Consider the following 13903-nt stretch of genomic DNA (forward strand, 5'->3'; position numbering starts at 1 on the left):
ATTTTTTATTCCTTCAAAACATGTGTCAGTGAGAACCATCACCGTCATACAGCAAATATTTGAAACAAGTTCATCACCGGAGGCTGCTCAAAAAAATCAAATATATTCATCACCAGAGTGGAAAATAAAAATAAAATAAAGAAAGCACCACGAAAGAAGTATATATATATGTGAACTTGATTTCAAGAAAATTAACTAAACTAATATTACTTGGTTTTGATTAATGATTTGGATGCACGTAAACCAAGGTGCATGTTGGGTATACACATAACTAAAAAAATGATTGCTACAGTTATTTTTTTTTCTTTTCTTTTTTTGTGTGGCAACATTTGTGCATGATTTGTTTCTTACTTTCTTTTAGGTGGCAAAAACTGATAGTCGGCCATTGAACAGAACAGCGCCCTTTTCTATGGGCTCAAGAAAGCAGCAAGATGACAGCTTCCCACTAAGCTGTCAAATGCACATAACCAATGAGGCCAGAGCAGATTCTGGAAACTCCCTTTTGATTTATAATTTTTTTTTTCCTTTTAACAGGAAAAAATTCTTATTACTGGTTTAATTTTTGGGCCCTAAGCAGAAGCCAACAAAATAATGCCAAGTTGTTGGGCATGATGATTAGCATGAATTGGGGACACACGTCATTATCTGGTGCATACAAGATTAAATTTTAAACACGACTTTGCACCCAAAGTTAATTTCTCTTAATTATTACCCACCGTATACAATTAGCATCTCATAAACAGTAGGCATAGGACCAAGCCACACCACACTTATATATATCTCTGTTGTCACCCCAAAATACTGTCTTGCTCTTGCAGCAAACACTATCTTTCCTTCTCTCTCTCTCTCTCTCTCTCTCTCTCTCTCTCTCTCTCTCTCTCTCTCATTCTAAAACACAAAAACACAAAGAAACTTCACTGCTGCTTTGCCTTTGCTGATCAAATATGGGTGCTCTGGACGCTCTTTCAGACTATTTCACAATCTCCAAACCAAAAAAGAAACGAAAGCCAATGCAGGTATATCATCAAAAGATTCAAAACCAAAACCAAATCTATGTGTTTGGTTCTTGCTGTTCTGCTTTAGTTGCTATGTCTTCCTTTAGACTAGAGGCTTTAGTTAGTTCTGTCTGTCTTTAGTGGCTATAAATACGTAACTCACTTCTCTTTCTGTTCTTGTTCAATTTGTTCAGACAGTTGAAATCAAGGTGAAAATGGACTGTGATGGCTGTGAAAGGAAAGTTAAAAATGCTGTCTCTAGCATGAAAGGTTCAAAGCTTAAGCTCTCTCTCTCTCTCTCTCTCTCTATATATATATATATATGTCATTTGCTCATAATCATACATAACTTCTCTAAGATTGGGTCCCCAAAAAAGAAAGAAAAGAAAAATGAAGCAGAAATGCATGTTATGGTTATCAGAGCCCATCAGTCTGGACAGGACAACTCATTAATAAGTTTTACCAAGACTTTTACTTTTGGTCCTCCTCCTCCTCCTCCTCCACTAGAAAAACAGGGAAAATCTAGAGAGACAGAGAGCAAACAAAACAACACTGATACAGAGTTTCTGAGCTTCCTCGTAAAGGGAAACTACTAAGTCTCTGGAACAGACAGATATTACTTTGACTCTCTTCTCTTTCTTCCCAGTACTCAATAGTAGTGGTACAAATAAATATTTGGCATCGTTAGCTTTTTCTGTTTGAAACCATACATCTTTAGAGCCTCATACAGTATATGCCGTGACTCAATAATAAATGCAATGCAAAACTCTGAAAATTCAAATAGACCCTTACCAATATATAATTATATATCATGTAATGACGTTGATGTTGAAGGTCACAGTTACCAGCATTATTTTCTGTTTACTTAATTATTCACAAAGGGTAGCCTAATTTCAGATTTTGATGTAATCACACAACATTTTTTAATACCAGAAACAAATGTAGTGTCCTTTTTTATCACGGTATAATATAAGTTCATAACTATTACATAGGGGACAAGGGACCCCTGTTAATTAACTATTAGCGAGACTAATTCTTGTTAACTTAATTAATTCAGGTGCTAAACAAGTTGAGGTCAACAGAAAGCAGAGCCGGGTGACGGTGACGGGATATGTGGAACCAAACAAGGTGTTAAAGAAAGTGAAGAGCACAGGAAAGAAAGCTGAACTTTGGCCCTATGTCCCTTACAACTTGGTAGCTTATCCTTATGTGGCCGGAGCTTATGACAAGAAGGCTCCCTCTGGTTATGTGAGGAAAGTGGATCAGGCACTTCCTAGCCCAGGTGCACCAGACGACAAGTACACCACTATGTTTAGCGATGAAAACCCAAATGCTTGTTCCATCATGTGATATGACGTAATTAATTAAGCTTGTGTTTGTTAGTAATGAAATTATGTACTTAATTAAAAGGGTTGGAGTTGACTAGCAAACTAGATTATGCGCGGATTAAGATAGATCTACTGCCATTTGTGCTTTGAGTTTGTGTTTAGGTTGTTCTCTTTCTTTTCTCCTTAATGTTAATTAGGTTTGTAATGAATGAAATGATCTTCTGTTGTCGTAATTAGCTTGTCTGCTTGCTAGAATTTTAGGATCTGTTTTTGTCTGTCCTTTATTGGATTTTAGATTAGATATGTTTTGGGAAGATTAAAAGGGCAAGGAAGCACAGTACTGATATCAAATTAAAATAATACCCAACTACATAAAAATTAAAACCAAATCAATCGAGCACCACCATGTATGTTTGTGACTAAAAACAATTAAACAATCAAATCATTGTCGCTTAGATATGGCCTTGTGATCTTAGCTATGTGGGAGAATAATTTGTTGGGTTTCTGAAGAGAAGTTTCTTCCAAAAGCACAAAGCCTTTTTCGAATTATTTTATAAGGGGACTCTGATACTTGTTTATTATTTATTTGATTATTTTATACATTGATTTTGTATTTGTGCCCCACCAGCACAGCACCAATCAACCATGCACTTCCATTTAGCATGAATGGAAAGATATGTCCAAAATGAGAGGAAAGGAAACGACCATCGTCCTCTTCGTTGGGAAGTTGAGAGATAAGGTACGAATTGAGAGACTGCCAACACGTCCGTCCATACGCAAAAACAAAACTTCTGTTTCAGTTTGGTTATAATTAGACTATTAATCATATATATATTCAGTGGCTTGGCAGTACATGTTGAATGGATCATCTGGGTAGTTGCCACGTGTAACAAGGCCAAAAGTGGACATGAAAATTCAAAGGCCCCTCAATATCCACAATTATTGGAGTCATTTTTTGTTAAACTTTCGGTATGAAGAGTTGCCACTTGCTAATATCATATTTCACAAACAGAAATATATTAGCATTAATTCAAAAGATAAGCTCCATGTAACTTTCACCACCCCACCTGCTACGAGTGTATGACTATATGACTATATATATATATATATAACTCATAGATAGCATTAATTGATAAGATAGGCCTCATGTAACTTTCATTCAACCCCTTGACAGTTAATTTTAGGTGCATTTTTGCTCACCACTTTAACCTAAGATATACTTTTTCATCACTCTTCGTATCTATTAACATGACCATTTAGATTCTACCTCCAGTTCATCAAACCCAAATTGAAACTGTTGGAAGATGATGAGTTTTCCAAAATAATACGAAAACATCATAGCCAAGTCCAAGATGATAATTTCACCCCCAAAACAAAAAGTCCAAGATGATAAAGATCAACTTTTTCTGGCGCAAAAGATCTTACCATTTTTTAAGAAATGGAAAAACTGACAAAAGTCTCCATCTTTCGTGCATTGTTTAAGGGCACTTCCAATAGTGAAACCCTTGCCATGGTAAGGGGGCTAGGGCAACCACTATTCACGTGAATAGTGGCTGCCCTTGCAAAAAGCAATGTTGGTTTCCAGCAGTTGCCATGGCAAAGGGCAAATACTATTCATTTTTTTGTTTTTTTCACAAATTTGTTTACCTAAATAATTAATTTGGACAATATTTTCGGATAAGAGTTTTGGATTCCTACGCACTGACAGACCCATAAATTTTTTAGCGGAGGTGCAATATTGACTAAGTATGAAAAATGATTTTTCGGAATAATCATTTTCTCAAGATAATTTTTGGTGGTTTTTGTTCCTTACACATCAAATAAGAAAACTTGATTGTATGGGATTTTAGTATGAAGTATATATTGACTTATCTAAATGGAGGGTACTTCCTTATTTACATTGTAAACTTAAGTAAATGGAGTAATATAAAAATAAATAAAAGTAAAAGGACAACAACATTTACTCAAATGTTGAAAATGAAAATAAGGTAATATGTACACCAGTTGAAAGTGAAGAGTTTTTGGTAGGTATTGATAGAAAAAAAAAATCAGAATTTTTGGGTAATTTTTTTTTAAAATTTCGATTTTTTTTTCCATATTTTTATTGCACAAAAATTGACTGCCGTTGGATTGGAGGAAACATTTTGATCGGAGAGCCCAGAACGTGACACTTGGCAGAGAGCCTAGAATGCGGCACTGTAGCATGCTGATGTCAGCCTTGCCCTCGGGCTGGAGCTCGGGCTCCCCCTGCCTTCGGGCCAGCCCAGACTCATGGACCACACCTCCTGCCCGGGCCAGCCTTTGTTGCTGGAACTTGGTTTTGGGCTCTTCACCCCAGCCCGAGCCCTAGGGGGCTGCTGGAACTGCCCTACTGAGTTTACTTTCCTCACCCATCTTTTGTGACTGTACAAAAAAGTGTACCAATATCATTTGTAGGTATCAAACTTTCTAATAGAAGTGGAGCAAGGAGTTAAGGAATAATGCTTGCTTCTTTGAAACACATTGGTCGGTTTATGAGCAAAGTCTTGCAAAGAAAGGAGGGGGACATATACTTACTGATTGATCATCAATGAGTCCCTTTTAAAAGTTTAAACGATGTTTTCCAACCAAAAAAGAAAAGAAAAAATAAAAGAGTTTCTTTTAAACTATGTTTATGGTGGGTACGTGATGAAGATGCATGTTCTTTGGCATGCTATTTTCGGTGGAAAAAGGATGTAACAGAATATATTTGGCGTTGGTCGGTTTCGTCTTTGGATTTTTTTGGAAGTCAGAATTCGAATATGGCGCAAGCAAGATGCTCATTTCATTTGGGTTGTTGGAAAATAATGCAGGCCCAGAATGTAACGTTACTGCTCGTGGAAAAGGCCCAATGCAGTTTGGTCCCAAAATCTGAATTACTTATCAGACAGTGTCATCTTCTTTCTTAACCTATAATTTTGTTTTTTTTTGGACGAAATCTTAACCTATAATTTTAAATTGGACTTTTTGCTATTTTTCTACAGCAATCAACTACACACATTCACTCTCACTTATCCCAAAAGGCCCAAAACAGGATTTTGATGGACAAATATGCTAATTTTGAGGACGTGTGTTTTTAAATGCGTGAAAAAATGGATAGCAACAAGCACAGCAAGCTAGCACAGTCACCTAACATTCACCCCCACACACACAAACGTGCTTTCAATTTGCTGGCCACTGGCACTCACCATTTGTTTTGTTTTTTGCTTCCATTCCACATGTGTATATGGATGTGTGGGTTTGACAAAAGCTTCATCAACATCCAATACAAATTGCTTGCCACAGTCTCCAACAACTCCTAAAAATGTATAAAGAAGTAAATGGGAAAACAAAATAGGGTTGGTTCTACAAATAGTTGTCAACTTGTCATTGAAATCTAAGATGAAGAAGACCACCTCTTAGAGCAACTCCACCCATTTGCCCCTTGCCATGGCAAGGGGGGCTAGGGCAGCCACTATTCACGTGAATAGTAGTTGCCCTTGCAAATAGTAAATTTTGTGTTTCCACCCATTGCCATGGCTAAGGGCAATTACTATTCATTTTTTTGTTTTTTTCACAATTTTTTTTACCTCAATAATTAATTTGGATAATATTTTCGGATAAGATTTCCGGGTTCCTACGTGTCATGACTATTCATAATCGGATAAAATTTCGGGATAAGATTTTTGGGTTCAATTTTCGGATGAATTTCAAAATTCAAATTTTAGATAAAAATTTGGGTTCAAATTTCGGATGAATTTCAAAATTCAAATTTCGAATAAATTTGGGTTCAAATTTCGGATGAATTTCAAAATTCAAAATTCAGCTAAATTTGGGTTCAAATTTCAGATAAGATTTTCATCCAATCAAATCAAGCCATGTGGCATCTCTATCTTGCCAAAATATTCTATAAAATCAGAGGCTCAGCTCATACCTCTCACACCACATCTTTCTATATTTTCATTTCTCACACCGATGTCATTGAACCACGGAGTGGCGTCTCATTTAACACAACGGGGGGACCCGTGGGAATAATTATGAAGCGTTTGCAATATTTCACCACATCCCAACATTCATGATGGTTGAAACTTTTTTTGCCACCCCCGGTTGCACCGAACCACATCTGTGCTTGAATCATCTATTTAACAAAAAAAAATGGAAGTGCGAGAAATATTTAAAATATATTGGATATGCAAGTAACCAAAAAATAAACAAATGGAAATGCAATTAACCTTACAAATAAATTGGAAGTGCAAGAAATATTAAGAAACAATTGGAAATGCAAGAAATATTAACAACATATTGAAAATGCAAGAAATATTAACAAATATTTAAAATGCAAGAAATATGAACAAAATAATTAATTTGCAAGAAATATTAACAAAATATTGAAAGGCCAATAAATATTAACAAAATATATAAATTAGGACATTAAACTTAATGAAACGAAAATTACAAAATACTTACCTCGTTAGTACGATTTTCCCCGCTTCTACAGTTTTCCATCGCTTTTGACAACGCATCTCTCCATTTTCCCAACTCTTTATTTAGAATTTTCCACCTACTAGATAATGTCATTTCCGTACGAGTAGACCCCGGAATTTTTTCACAAAATTCGGCATGAATTTTTTTCCACAGATGAAAAAATTTCATCTCATTGCCTGTCACGGGACAATGACAAACTTGGAGCCAAGCCTCAGACAAGGAAACATCTTCCATGGTGCTCCACGCCCCTCCGGTTTCGATAGAAGAAGCCATAAAAAGAAGAAGAAAAAAAATACAAGGTTAAAGAGAGGAAAATGTTGAATAAAGAGTGAATAATAGTAGAAGTAGAATAAAATGTATAAGGATTGGTGTTGAAAGTGAAGGGTATTAATAGGTATTTATAGAAAAAAAAAAGAAAAGAATTTTTTAGTATTTTTTTAAAAAAATTTTGATTTTTTTTCATAATTTTATTGCCAAAAAATCGCCAGCCATTGGATTGGAGGAGAGAAGCAGATCGGAGCGCCCAGGTTACGACACCTGTCTTCTAGCCGTTGGTGATCGCGCAGGGCTGACGTCAGCGCAAGCGAATTCAATTTTTTTTACCGTTGGCGCGTGCATTGCACGCGCCAACGTTAAAAAAAATTGACTGCGCTCGCTGACGTCACCCCAAACCGAGTTTTGGACCTCGGGCTGAACTGGCCTTCGGGCCAGCCCGACTTGCTGGGACCCGCACCTTGCCCGGGCTTGGGCTCACCGCTGGAAACTCATTTTTTTGCTTTTCTCCCCCCAGCCCAAGGCTGGGCTCATGGCTGCACTTGCTCTTAGAGCACCTCCAGTGCTGCTCTTTTGCCCGAGGCCTAGCATTTGGCTCTAGCGCGCAATGTCAAGATTGGGCAGTTGATGGGGTCCATACGCCTGGGCAGGCCCAAAGGCAAGTTTTGTTTGGGCTGCTAGCCGGGTTTGTTGACATCAACAACGAAAAAAAATTGGAAAAAATACCAAAATTTTCAGAATTTTTATATATATAAATATATAGTCATATTTTTCACTTCTCACGCCAAAATTAATTGTTTAAGTATAAAATAAATTAAAATAAATAGTAATTGCCCTTACTCTTGTCCTTTGGGATGGAATAAAAAAAAATAAGAGCTGCCACTATTCACGTAAATAGTGACAAATCTTGCCTTGCCTTTGCCTTTTAGGGTAGAGTTGCTCTTACTTAACCAATCAACTGGTTCACTTGGAAGCCTAGTTTGAAAGAACCAATTGGAGGCCTGGTTTGAAAGAAAATAGGGTCAAAATCCTGGTCCGGTTAAGAAATCTCTCTTTCTACAGAGGTAGAATCCAAAGCAGATTAACTGCGGGTTCCGATGACATTTTGATTAGATGGATCATGACTCCTATAGCATGGGATCCCAAATTTGTGGACCCTTTTTTTTCTGCTGACGTGTACCTTAAACCATCCCAGATCCTCATGATCCCAAACTGCCCACTCATCACCCTTCAATTTTTATTCAACTGCGCTGATCTCAGAGAATATCAACCCCACCTCAACAAGGAATTTTAAAACTCCAGGCTCTTAGCTAAACAAACAAGCCACAGATACAGTTAAGGCTGAATTATTGCACTGGAAAATCATACAGAATCGTGAACAAGAAGCAAAGCAATAAAAGAAGGACCGGTATTTTGGGTTGGAGCTTTGGGAAGGACAAGAATATATAGCATGCAGGTGCTATGGAACAAGTAATGATGCCCCTCTCCTTCTCTCCTAGGCTAGGCCTGACCTGAGCGCCTATCACTTTTACCTTTGTGTGATTGCGTGCTGCCTCTTGGCCTCATAAGCCCTTTCGCAGAATAGAAAATTGCTACAAATGGTTGAAATAAGAGCAAGCGTGTTTGGAAATTGTGAACCATAAAAGGGTTAAAAAAATTTGAACTTTCTCTTTGTCCTTTTAGTTTTTCCCATTTAAATTCAATTCCCAGATACAAGCAATAAACCAACCATCTGCTTTTTATTTCTTATCTTAAATTTTCTGCTATACCAAGTCTTTTGGCGAATTAAATTTTGAACCACTTGGGAAACAGTTGTTTTCTTCATATTAAACCATTACTTAATTACTTGATCATGAGAGTAACCAAACCAGCAAACACTTCAATGAACAGTAAAGTATCCAACTAACCCCACAATGGTAGCCACATCTATTTTTTGCTTTTTTTAATGACATTCCTTATTAAATTCACACACACTACACAATACTAAGACTTAAATCCATAACCTTTCCGAATAGAATAGCCACAACTAGCATTATATATTGCGTTTTATTGCATTTGCATTGGTAACTATTAACCACTCTTTTACATGCGTGTGTTGCAATTTATTTTTTAGATATTTATAAAAATACCCAATCCTAGACATGTATTTATAAAAATACCCAAGCACTATTTAAACATAGAAACATACCCAAAATGGGTTTTGGGTATGTGTGTAATGATGGGTTTTGGGTATGCTTATAAATGGGTTTTGAGTGTGTGTAATGATGAGTTTTGGGTATGTTTATAAAGTGTTTTGGGTGTTGGGTATTTTTATAATTTCAGCCCCCATTTTGGGTATTTTAGTGAAACTCCCTTTATTTTTCTGCTTCTTGGAAAGCTATTTTTGGTCATTGCAGCATTAAATAAGTCAGATTGGAATGTCTATTGGAGGCAAGTCCATGTGACACTTAATGCTGCGGCAGAAAACTGGTACACTTATACGAAAAAAATGTCAAGTTGGTCTCCTGTTGTTGGATAAGTGTTTTTCTTTTTGCCACCTGCCTGCATATTTTATCTCACGCTGTTCACCATTTGGACTATGATTTGACTATGCCTTCCCATCCAAGTACACTACATTTGACAACCTAAAAACGCATTCGATTTGAATATTAAGCATGCTGAGAAAACAAGATAGTAAATTAGAGAAGCCAGCGAATTGTGTTGTTATCGTTTTCTGTGTGTAAACCGCAAAAGCTCATTCGTTTATTTCATTTGTTTTTTCCCTTCGGAGTTGCATTATTTCACTTCGTTTTGTTTGCTTGTTCCACGGAATCAAATTGTACTTTTGGTTTGTGGCCACAACGCATGAACACAACACTTACCAGTTAAACCAATATTTATTTACTTTCATTTATATTTTATTATGTATAGGCAATCCCCGTATAAAATTACATGAACTGTAGACTGTATGTATGGGGTTAAAGCACAAAAGTAGAAAATGAGAGGGAAACTTTTGGAAATAATGGTAAATGTACGAGGGGGTAAAGTGAAAACCCACTGTCCTCGTAACTGAAACCCTATTTGTCTTGCACCCCACGGTTCAGCAACTCTGACCCCACCACTCACGGGGATATGTGACCAACGGTTCATTTTAATTATTGGTCCCATATTATTTTTTAATTATTTTTTACCTTTTTCTTTTTGCAGTTTCTTCAGTTAGATACTGAAAAAATGGGCCGCCAGGCCCAAATTAAGTTTTTTTTTTTGGTTTCAAATTTAAGCCCGTTGGGCTACGTCTTTAACCAACAATTAAAATAGAATACAGCTGTAGTGTTGTTTTAGGATGTAGATAATTCACAACGGTCATTCTCTGAATAAAAATAATAATATCACTAGAATGGACAAAGGGGAGTGGAATGGGGGACTGCCGAGTTGCTGTTCTTCTTTATTGTTTTTACTCTCCAGTATTTAACGTTAAATCACATCAGATCAGAATTCAGACTACCCTCAGGACCCATCTCTCTATCTCATAAATTAACTCCTCTGACTTTGATTTCCCTTTTCTCTCTGCCATTGTAATTTGTATCTCTTTGCTTTTCCCTTTGGTTTGTACTCTCATTGTCTTTTTTTCACTTAAATCAAATAGAATATGCATATTGAGGCACAGGCCTCAAGTGACAAGACCCATGTGCTTTTCTTTTGTTTGCTTTTGAGGAGAAACAGAAGAGGGAGAGAGAAAGAGAGAAAATTATAAACAAATAAATTAAGAAGCATCTATCTACTTCTACAACGAGTCTACAAGAAGTAGAAAAACTCACATACTCAGTACACCTCAAAAAATAGTTTAGTATACAACACTTTTATTACAACTCAACTCTCCCCCTCTCCTCCCAAGTTCCCAACACAGCTAAACTGGGCATTATTATCCTTTCACTTCTTTTATAGCAGAGAAAGAGAGAGAACTTTCACTCCAAACTGCTTTGAAGAGATGACTAAAGAAGAAGACTTTAAGCTCCTCAAGATCCAGGTCTTTTTCTCTTCCCTTTTATTTGTTTACATTATTTTTGTGCAGACAGCAAAGTTGGATGTTGGTCTTTTCCTGAAGAGTCTTTGTTGTTTTTGTTTCCTAATTCCTTTCCATTTTCATCTACAGACTTGTGTTCTCAAAGTGAACATACATTGTGATGGGTGTAAGCAGAAAGTGAAGAAACTCCTTCAGAGAATTGAAGGTGCTCACTTTCTTCTCATCTTTCTACTTGTTTATGTTCTTGTCTTCTAATTGGTGAATAACTTACTACCACTCTGCTCTGCTACCTTTTTCTCTGTATAACCATTATTGTAAGAATTTGATTAAATAGGCTACTTGTAAAAACATACCATTTTTTTAGCATTAACACTGAGTTTCTCAAATTTCGGTCATTTTTTTAGCATCCTTTTGAATATCAGACTTTTGATCTTGTTCTCTATCTCAATTTAGATTCAATATGGGAAATTTAGTCATATTGCTTGCACAATAATTTTACACAAGTTAGGAGTTCCATATGAGGACAGTATTTTCACTCTTGAGGCATGTAACTGCAAGTTTTGCAGAAATTTCTCACCCATGGCGCTTAAAAGTTAACCCTTTTAGTACATCACCCATTTTCTGCAGGGGTTTACCAAGTAAATATCGATGCTGATCAGCAGAAAGTCACGGTTTCTGGAAATGTCGATTCTGCAACTTTGATCAAGAAACTGACCAGAGCTGGCAAACATGCTGAGCTTTGGTCCCAGAAATCCAATCAAAGCCAGAAGCAAAAGAACAACTGCATCAAAGATGACAAGAACAAGGGTCAAAAACAGGGCATTATCAAGAACCTTGAAGCTTTCAAAAACCAGCAAAAGTTTCCTTCCTTCAGTTCTGAAGAAGATGATGAATACCTTGATGATGACGAAGAAGACGAAGAGGACGAGTTTCGGCTTTTCAAGGAGAGAATTAATCAGTTGGGTATGCTCAGGCAACAAGCAATTGATGCAAACAATGGAAAGAAAGGTGTTGGAGTCATTAATGCTGCAGCTGCCAACAATGTTGGAAATGTAAATGTTGGAAAGCAGGGGCACCCAAATCAGAACATGGGTATGAAGCCAAATCCAGGTGGGATTGATCCAAAAACAATGGCTGCTCTGAAGATGAGCAATGCCCATTTAGGTGGTGGAAACATCAATGCAGGGGAAGGCAAAAGGGGGAATATGAATGACCTGAGTACCATGATGAATTTGGCTGGTTTCCATGGAAATGGTGCTAATGTTGCTCCTAATGCTACTGCTGCCTTGGGGCCCAACTCCAATGGTCTGGGAGGATTTCAAGCTCCAGAAAACAGTGGGTACAGCCATCATCAGGCATCAAATGCAGAGTTTCCAAATGGTGCTGGTTACTCTACAGGGCAATATCCAGCATCTATGCTGATGAACTCAAATGGTTTCAGCCATCCGTCCCAGATGATGAACATGAACATGAACATGCAGGCCAGGCAAGCTATGCAGCAACAGCAGCCCCAGATGATGTATCACAGGTCCCCATTTGTTCCTCCTAGTACTGGCTATTACTATAATTACAGCCCTAGCCCTGCCCCATACCCTTACAGTGCTGAACCTAATTACAGTGGTAACAACAACACTGCAGCCCATATGTTCAGTGATGAGAACACAAGCAGCTGCTCAATTATGTAATGCTGTTCTCAGTTATGTTTGTAGAGATGTAGAAGAGAATGTTGTTTCAGATGAAATTCTCTGTTAGTGGGGGTTAGTGGCTTTTGTTGACACTGTTCTGTAGTGTGGTCAGGAGGAGGGAAATGTGGATTAGGATTAAGCGTTTGTTCAAGTGAATCTTATCACTTATCTGTGTATCTGTGTAGTTGTTGAAGATAATATTCCCTTTCTTATTTTAGTTATTTCTTTGTTTCAGGACTAACTATGCTATGCTAGTAAATAAGTAATCTTAGAATGGTTGATTTTCTTTTTCATTTTTTATATCATGGGGGTCTGGTTCTTTTGGTGCTATGTCAATTTTGGAATTGCATTAATTTATACCATGGCAGACAGCGTGGTATTGGATACCGCATCATGCTCTGGGGACATGATAGGATGATATTCGTGCAGAGTTAGGAACAGAACAGCTAGGTTGACAATTTCTTTCTAGTGCTGCAAATGTAAATATAGTATTTGCACATGAGGCAGATTTGCACGTTTATGTCGCGTGCGTCTTTACTTTTTGTGTACGTACAAAGTTGTCAACCGACAGGACCACACACACAGGCTTAGCCTTGTAGCTGGTGGTGCCAACTTGCAGCTTGTGAATTTGTTTATTCATACGTTTTGTGTGGTGCTGTGGTGGGATGTATGCAAAATAATACAACTTTCTGGCGACATGGGAGTGAAGGGAAAGTTTATAGGTATTTTTAAGCAAAGTTTTGAAAAAGTGGTCAACAGAAGTCAATGAGGAAAAGTGAGAACGAGGCTGCAAAATGGGAAGACCTATGACTCTGAATAGTGGAAGTGATGCTAAAGTGGATGCATGTACAGACTGACTTTGGCACTCTTGTCTGCCCACAAAAGGCTTCATTTCCACAACCCAAGGATTAAAATTGACACTACTTTCAGACCATTTGCTTAAAAAGTATCTCCTGCAGATTCAATTGCCTATATCAACAGGCTCTGCAACTATCTATCATAGCTATCGGTTCCAAGAATGAAAACAGAACGGAAAGCAAATACATTAAGATGAATTAACAACAAACCCATGAAGTGCTTTTGTTTTTTGGAGAGTCGGTTAGAAGCAGGGATGCAATCAAAGGTACACCCCTCCCC

At 37.3% G+C, this 13903-nt stretch overlaps 2 protein-coding genes across 2 annotated transcripts; both read left to right on the forward strand.

The window, feature by feature from the left end:
* Positions 1-799: 799 nt before the first annotated feature.
* Positions 800-2556, forward strand: HIPP20 (Heavy metal transport/detoxification superfamily protein). Its single transcript, XM_021968509.2, has 3 exons — positions 800-1016; positions 1190-1265; positions 2053-2556. The coding sequence occupies exons 1-3, from the start codon at positions 945-947 to the stop codon at positions 2343-2345; spliced, it is 441 nt and encodes a 146-aa protein (XP_021824201.1). The 5' UTR covers positions 800-944; the 3' UTR covers positions 2346-2556.
* An 8270-nt stretch (positions 2557-10826) lies between these two features.
* Positions 10827-13000, forward strand: LOC110765386 (Heavy metal transport/detoxification superfamily protein). The gene is made up of 3 exons (XM_021968502.2): positions 10827-11084; positions 11211-11286; positions 11709-13000. Exons 1-3 carry the CDS (start codon positions 11046-11048, stop codon positions 12764-12766), a joined length of 1173 nt encoding a protein of 390 aa, XP_021824194.2. The 5' UTR covers positions 10827-11045; the 3' UTR covers positions 12767-13000.
* The last annotated feature ends 903 nt before the right edge of the window (positions 13001-13903 follow it).

Source organism: Prunus avium, chromosome 1, assembly GCF_965620075.1.
Source record: "Prunus avium chromosome 1, drPruAviu1.hap1.1, whole genome shotgun sequence".
NCBI classification, from domain to species: Eukaryota; Viridiplantae; Streptophyta; class Magnoliopsida; order Rosales; family Rosaceae; genus Prunus; species Prunus avium.

Coding starts and splice junctions, on each gene's coding strand:
- HIPP20 (XM_021968509.2), top strand. CDS start 945: ATGGGTGCTCTGGACGCTCTTTCAGACTATTTCACAATCTCCAAACCA. Junction 1,017..1,189: donor AGAAACGAAAGCCAATGCAG/GTATATCATCAA, acceptor CAATTTGTTCAG/ACAGTTGAAATCAAGGTGAA. Junction 1,266..2,052: donor TGCTGTCTCTAGCATGAAAG/GTTCAAAGCTTA, acceptor TAATTAATTCAG/GTGCTAAACAAGTTGAGGTC.
- LOC110765386 (XM_021968502.2), top strand. CDS start 11,046: ATGACTAAAGAAGAAGACTTTAAGCTCCTCAAGATCCAG. Junction 11,085..11,210: donor TTAAGCTCCTCAAGATCCAG/GTCTTTTTCTCT, acceptor TTTCATCTACAG/ACTTGTGTTCTCAAAGTGAA. Junction 11,287..11,708: donor ACTCCTTCAGAGAATTGAAG/GTGCTCACTTTC, acceptor CATTTTCTGCAG/GGGTTTACCAAGTAAATATC.